This window comes from Gorilla gorilla, chromosome 7, assembly GCF_029281585.2.
Source record: "Gorilla gorilla gorilla isolate KB3781 chromosome 7, NHGRI_mGorGor1-v2.1_pri, whole genome shotgun sequence".
NCBI classification, from domain to species: Eukaryota; Metazoa; Chordata; class Mammalia; order Primates; family Hominidae; genus Gorilla; species Gorilla gorilla.
Window position 1 is genome coordinate 87912960 of NC_073231.2, and position 7515 is coordinate 87920474.

The 7515-nt window shown below is 44.8% G+C and overlaps 1 protein-coding gene across 1 annotated transcript in view; it reads right to left on the reverse strand.

The window, feature by feature from the left end:
• The window catches only part of MAK16 (MAK16 homolog), a 17429-nt gene extending 10579 nt beyond the window's left edge, over positions 1 to 6850 (reverse strand). The window contains exons 1-6 of the mRNA XM_004046871.5: positions 5405 to 6850; positions 2207 to 2256; positions 2005 to 2114; positions 1836 to 1900; positions 1495 to 1646; positions 296 to 350 (exon numbers count right to left, since the gene is read on the reverse strand). Of these exons, the coding sequence (XP_004046919.2) occupies positions 296 to 350; positions 1495 to 1646; positions 1836 to 1900; positions 2005 to 2114; positions 2207 to 2256; positions 5405 to 5419 (447 nt within the window). The 5' untranslated portion in view covers positions 5420 to 6850. The remainder of the gene's footprint in view (positions 1 to 295; positions 351 to 1494; positions 1647 to 1835; positions 1901 to 2004; positions 2115 to 2206; positions 2257 to 5404) is intronic.
• Between the last annotated feature and the right edge of the window lie 665 nt (positions 6851 to 7515).

Consider the following 7515-nt stretch of genomic DNA (forward strand, 5'->3'; position numbering starts at 1 on the left):
TGCAACATCAAAATTCTGAATTCTGAAATATTTGACCACAAGAAATTTAGAAAAAGGAGTTGTGGATTCTTTCTGTTCTCCATTACATATATCCCCAAAGCACACATACTTTAACCTGTGCTGAAAATCATAATCTTAAAATATGAAAAATCAAATGTCTTAGGCAACTAATAGTTATCTATTAGTGAACCATTATCCAAGGCCTCAACAGTTTACATAAATGATGGTGACTGAATCTATAAGAGCCCCCCAGAAAGAAAATGTAGAAGGTATGAATATCACAACAATAAGTTACCTCTCTTCTTTTCTCCCTACGCTCCACCTTCTTACTCAAAGGAACAAGTTTCCTCCTAAGGGAAAGAAAATATATCAGAAAATCCACTGTCATGTGCTGTGTTCCTTTTTAAGGATGAGAAGAAAAAAGGATTGGAATTGGTGACTAAAATGGAAGTCTACTCATGTGCAGGGCAGGATGGCTGAGCTTCAGGCATTCACGGAGGCTAGTGATTCAAACAAGCCTTGGAGCCCAAGGTTGGTGCTGTAGGGCTCAGCTCAATACAGCAAGATATACTAAATGCTTCTAGAAATTTAATACTATAAAAAGTCATATATTTTTACATGTATTTTAATCCAGCCATTTTTGTTCAGGCATTCTGGGATTCTCAGGGCATTCACCATGCTAAAATTAAGACTTCAGTGAACTAAGAAAAAAGAATTTTCTGTCGAAGTCTGACATCATCTTTAGCATTCTATGTAGATCACAGTCAAAAAGCATTAGGGCCTAACAGTCCTAGAGAAGGTATTCTGTTAATTCTGGGGATTTCATATCACTTTTAAAAATTAGTTTTCAGTGAATCCAGAGTAAAGTTCTTACATTCCTGTATAGTCACATGTCTTAGATCATTTTCAAATCTCTAAAGTTAAGATTCCCTCGGGGGTCATAGAGGAAATTTTCTGAAGGCTGGGCATGGTGGTTCATGCCTGTAATCCCAGCACTTTGGGAGGCTAAGGCGGATCGCTTGAGGTCAGGAATTCTAGACCAGCCTGGCCAACATCTTGAAACCCCATCTCTACTAAAAATACAAAAAAAATTAGCCAGGCATGGTGGTCCATGCCTGTAATCCTAGCTGCTCAGGAGGCTGAGGTGGGAGGATTGCTTCAACCGGGGAGATGGAGGTTGCAGTGAGCTGAGGTCGCGCCACTGCAAATTCCAGCCTGGGCGACAGAGTGAGACTCCGTCTTAACAAAAAAGAAAATAAAATTTTCTGAAAGATTTTCAGACAAGGAGGGTGATAATCAAGTTGTATTCTACTGTTTTAAAAGTCCTGCCATATCAAAGGGCACACCTTTAGTCAAAGCTAAAGTTTCTCTTTAGTACATCATAACAGACTCCACAAAGTTGAATAGAAAGCCCCGAAGTTTCACAATTTCTCAACTTCAAAACAAGCTCCATAAAAGAGAGATTTAAAAATAATGAATGATCCAAATACTTACTGTCGCTTTAGTGTAAGTTTTCTAATTCGAATTAGGTATTGGGTGATCTTGGTGAATCTCTGCTTACATTTGTGTCGAATGAAACGGGGCCAGTAAATCAGATTTTCATCTATTTGCTCCAGTGCTTTCTCATAGTTTTTAGTAAGCCGGACCTACCAAACAGAAAAAGGAAGTTTGAAGGGCAAGTGTAAATGATTCATTAGGTTTTCACTGTCAGTGACACCTATGGCCTAATGAGGATGGCCTCAAAAGTTAATGGTCATGGAATTGGGCATCATGGTCAAGCATGTGGCTTTGATGCTCTTGATCAGCGGTCACTGTAGTTTTGTTGTAAGGCTTACCCGTTCCCAGAGACGCCGAGGAAAAGCTGCTCGTTCTATAACCTTCATATACAAGTAGCACTGTCCTGAAGATAAAGTAAAATAGCTTTAGTGTTATTTTCAGAAACTAAAGAACATCCCTGTAAAAGCTGTGGAGCAGTTCTTCTAGAAGTTAAAACTGGGGAGTTACCTTTCTCTTCTTTAACAGTGGCATACTGACTATTTGCCAGGGGACAGGATGACCGATTACACAGTCCAGTCAGGCTATATTCATTTCGGCAGAAGCTCTGAGTCTTGGTTCTAGAATGGGAGAAAAGAAACAAAGATTATAAAATGGGTTGCCAAAGAGGCAACTGAAGGAATCTTTGACCAAGCTGTAAATCGAGACTCACCTTATTTTGAAGGAACAAAATTGCTTGTTTCCTAGTGTATCCCAGATAACCTGCAAGACAAAGTAAAAGCCCATTTCAAATCCTCTGCCCCAAGAGATACTATATTAATTCAAGAAGGCAATGCCCAAGGACAGGAATGAGAGGAAGAAATGTTTTGTAAAATAGCCTGACTTGTTTACTTTTTAAAATACAAACAGCAAGGCCGGGCACGGTGGCTCACGCCTGTAATCCCAGCACTATGGGAGGCTGAGTTGGGCGGATCACCTGAGGTGAGGAGTTTGAGACCAGCCTGATTAACATGGAGAAACCCTGTCTATATTAAAAATACAAAATTAGCTGGGCATGGTGGCGCATGCCTGTAATCCTAGCTACTCGGGAGGCTGGGGCAGGAGAATCGCTTGAACTCAGGAGAGGGAGGTTGCGGTGAGCCGAGATTGCGCCATTGCGCTCCAGCCTGGACAACAAGAGTGAAACTCCGTCTCAAAAAAAAAAAAAAAAAAAAAAAAAAAAACCCCAGCAGATTCTTATAGAAAAGCTAAATACAGATGAGCAATAATCATAACTCCATTACCCAGAGATAAAATTTCATTACTATTCTGTAAATATTTTTCCAGACTTTGACATACTCTGTGAAATCACATTTTATATACTTCGTAACTTTCCTTTTTTACTTATGTTCATTATCCATTATTAAAGGCTTTCATGGGCCGGGTGTGGTGGCTCACACCTGTAATCCCAGCACTTTGAGTGCCAAGGCAGGCGGATCACTTGAGGTTGGGAGTTTGAGGCCAGCCTGGCCAACATGGTGAAACCCCATCTCTACTAATAGAAAAATTAGCCAGGTGTGGTGGCAGGTGCCTGTAATCCCAGCTACTTGAGAGGCTGAGGCAGGAGAATCGCTTGAACCCAGGAGGCAGAAGTTGCGGTAAGCCGAGATCACGCCACTGCACTCCAGCCTGGGCGACAGAGTGAGAATCCATCTCCAAAAAAAAAAAAAAAGGCTTCATGGTATTAGATTTTTAGATATACATACCATAATTTTATCTCATTGAGGGCAAAGAAAACTATCTACTGCTATCCTCCTGTACTTAATGTGCTCTTTATTCATTCAGCATTATATACTTAATCTATGTAAGGCACTGACATCTCCAAGTCCTGACACACAGTAGCCACTTAAGTATTTGCTGAATGAAAGAAAGTATACTCTTTAAAGAGTTTCGTCTATCTAGTTAGGGGAAAGATATGTAAACAAAGTATCACAAAATAGCAGGTCTAAAGGCCACATAGCATGCATAAGAGTATGACAGCCTTTGAGTGCGCTGCCTTGAGGAACTGGGGTAAAAAAAGCTTTACCACTGTTAAATGAAAAATATGAAGAGGGCAAAAGAATAAAACACACTTTAAGAATTTTATAGGTGTGTCTGGTGGAGGATGGTAGGAAACAGATACGAAGAATAAGGGAGCTCTTTTAGGCTTGTGGCTTTAAGTATCATCTCTAAATGGATGACTCCTAAATTGTTATTTTCTGGTCAGACTTCTTTCCTGAGCACCAGATTTTTATACGACATCTCTTCAATATCTAAAAGGCAACATAAATATTAACATATCCACAAGGAGTTCTCAATTGCACATCCCTCGTAAGAACAGTCTTCCCTAGAGTTCCCCCACTTCAATAAATAAAATCACCATTGAACTATGTATTTATATCCCAAATCCTTTGATTTCTTCCTTCTCTTCTTCACTTAATCCATCACCAAAGTCTTGTCAATTATACTGACATAAAAGGTCTCAAATTCATCAATTTCTTTTCATCTCCACCATTAAATTACTACCTTAGGCGAAGCCACTTTCGTTTTTAAAAAAATTTATTTACTTCAGAGATAGGGTCTCTCTGTCACCCAGGCTGGAGTGCAGTGGTGCCATCATAGCTCACTGCAGCCTCGGACTTTTCGGCTCAAGTAGTCCTTCTGCCTCAGCCTTCGAAGTAACTGGGACCTCAGGCGAACACCACCACGCCCAGCTAATTTTTTATTTTTTGTAGAGATGGAGTCTCACTTTATTGCCTAGGCTGGAATCGAACTCCTGGCCTCAAGCGATCCTCCAGCCCCAGCCTCCCAAAGCATTGGGATTACAGGCGTGAGCCACTGTGTCTGGCTTGAAGCAACCTTTGTCATACCCTAGTCTCCTTGCTTTCATCTTTTCCCTCCAAAAGTCCTTCACACAGCAACTAGACAACTTTTCACAAACATAGATCATTAAAAGGCCTAAAAAACACTTCCTACAAGATTCTGCATGACCTCGCCCTGGCAAGCATATCTAATTTCATTACCTGTCTTACATTGTCACTTTGATGACCCTTATATTCATTCTCTCGTATCTTCAACTCTTTGTACTTTACTGTTCCTACTGCCTGGATTGCTTTTTCCTCAGCTCCTCAGTGACTGGCTTATTCTTATCTTTTAGATCTCAACTCAAACATCTTCTGTTCAGAGAAACCTTCCCTGAGTAACCCTATCTGAAGTGTCCTTCATCATCTCTGGTCTTTCTTTCATAGTATGATTATATAGTGTAATTGTTAATTTATTTGTTCATTTGTTTACTGTGTCTCCCCCATCAGTGCTCCAGGAGAGGTGGGGCATTTTTTCTGGTTAACCAAATCCTCAATAATTACCACAATGCCTGGCACACTATAAGCACACTGTTATTTCTCCAACAAAAAACTCAATGAATGAATCTAGGATACTTCCGAAATTATGACTTAGGCAGAAGTAGAGCAAATGTAAAGAAAAGCCTACACAGGAAACGCAGATGGAAGAGTAACGCGCACATGGATGAGAAGGACGCTTAAACTTGGAGTCAGCTTCGCCAAATCCCGGGCCGCCCCCCACCCCAAGTCCGGAGCTGACAGCTGACAGCATGACACGACGTCCTGCATTGGTAGGCACGAAGGACGGGACACATCGACCCCGTGGGCTGAGGTGACGGAGTCCTGTGCTCACAACCCGGCCGGGGCAGCGGGCAGTAAACCCCTGCTAGACACGCGTGAGAACCTATGTTGGAAAATCGGGGTTCCGGAAGCCTCACATCCAGAGCGGCACGAGGCAACAGACCCCGTGCGTACGCGTTTTCTAAGTGTCCGAAAATGGGCAAAATTCCCTGCGCAAACCCCGGGTGTAAGAACAACCGGAGGAGACTCACATCATCCGACTGCATCGTGTCCGCGGCTCAGCGTGCAACTTCCGGTCGGATCGCGGGCGCAGACATACTCCTTCCGGGAAACCAGTTCCGGAACGCGCAGCCTCACCTATCTCGAGAAACGCTGAGACTCTCGGTGTTGCGAAGCGTCCCCTGGCAGTCTCGTCGCCGCGCGCGCGCCCCCGCGTCTCCACCACGCTGGCGTCTGCGCACGCCCGTCCGCAATGCTGGGCTTGTTCATGGGTGCTGTCTGGAGCTGGGAACCCTGTTGGGACCCAGTGCGATCCGCGGGAGGCAGGACGCGCGCAGTCTGCCGAATCCTGGAGCGCGGGGACCGCGGGGACCGGGCGTGCTTCCCTAGCGCCCTGTTTGTGACCGTTCATGAGGATGGGACCCCTCCCTGTCGGGCCTCCCCTCTGCTGGGAGGAGGCTGGGGAAAGCTGCAGGCGGCGCGGCGGGGCTGGGTCCCCGCTCCTCCGAGTCCCCCGGCCCCAGCTCGCAGCCAGGCTCCGGCCCTGCCCCTCAGACCCTGACTTAGCCACTCCCCACGCCCACGTAGGGTGCGGCACCGGGTCCTGACTTTAGAAACTCAGAACTTGAATTCCTCCTGCTTTGAGAAACCACTGACCAAATGGAAAGAGCATTCTAATAATAATAAACACCTGTGTCTTCCTCATTGCCTATTTGAGACAACAAACAAAGTTGATGAGGGAGGGAAAATACCAAGAAGAAAAGTAGAGGTCTAATAACCCACAAAAACAAATCTGGAAGCCTAACAGCTCTTTTCCGCCAGGGGAAAAAGAAAATCTTTACTAGTTTGTATCGTATTACGGAAGAAAGACTGTCGGCCGGGCCGGGCGCGGTGGCTCTCGCCTGTACCTCAGCACTTTGGGCGGCCTAGGCGGGCGAATTACCTGAGGTCAGGAGTTCCAGACCAGCCTGGCCAACATAGGGAAATCCCGTCTCTACTAAAAATACAAAAATTAGTTGGGCGTGGTAGCAGGTGCCTGTAATCCCAGCTACTTGGGAGGCTGAGGCAGGAGAATCGCTTGAACCCAGGAGGCGGAGGTTGCAGTGAGCCGAGATCATGCCGTGGCCCTCCAGCCTGGGTGACAACCAAAACTACCTCTCCAAAAAAAAAAAAAAAAGAAAGAAAAAAGAAAAAAAAGAAAAAGAAAAAAGAAAAGGAAAGAAAGACTGTCAAGAGGCATTTGAACCAGAGCAACCCCATCTTGAATAGTGGCTGGGTAAAATAAGGCTGAGATCTGCTAGGCTGCATTCCCGAGGGTCAGGCCATCTAAATCACAGGATGAGGTCAGCACAAAATACAGGTCATAAGGATGTTGCTGATAAAACAGATTGCAGTAAAGAAGCCGGTCAAGACCCACGAAAACCAAGATGGCAATGAGTTTGACCTCTGGTCGTCCTCACTGCTACACTCCCACTGGCGCCACAAATGCCATGGCAACATCAGGAAATTACTCTATATGGTCTAAAAAGGGGAGGCATAAGTAATCCGCTCCATGTTTAGCATATAATCAATAAATAGGCTGGGCTTGGTGGCTCATGCCTGTAATCAGCATTTTGGGAGGCTGAGGCAGGTGGATCACCCAAGGTCAGAAGTTCAAGACTGGACGGGCCAACATGGTGAAACCCCATCTCTACTAAAAATACAAAACTTAACCAGGCGTGGTGGTGGGTGCCTGTAGTCCCTGCTACTTGGGAGGCTGAGGCAGGAGAATCACTTGAACCTGGGAGGCAGAGATTGCAGTGAGCTGAGATCAAGCCGCTGCACTTCAGCCTGGGCAACAGAGCAAGAATCAGTCTCAAAAAATACATGAACAAATAGCGATAAAAATGGGCAACCAGCAGCCCTCGGTGCCGCTCTGCCTATGCAGTAGCCATTCTTTCATTCCTTTACTTTCTTAATAAGCTTGCTTTCACTTTACGAAACTTATGGACTCACCTCAAATTCTTTCTTGCTTAAGATCCAAGAACCCTCTCTTGGGTCTGATTGGGGACCACTTTCCAGTAACAAGACCATTTTAATAACAAAAGTGTAAGAAGGACACAGTCTCAGTAAGGATGGCGTGTGTCCGGGAGGCCACCCACAG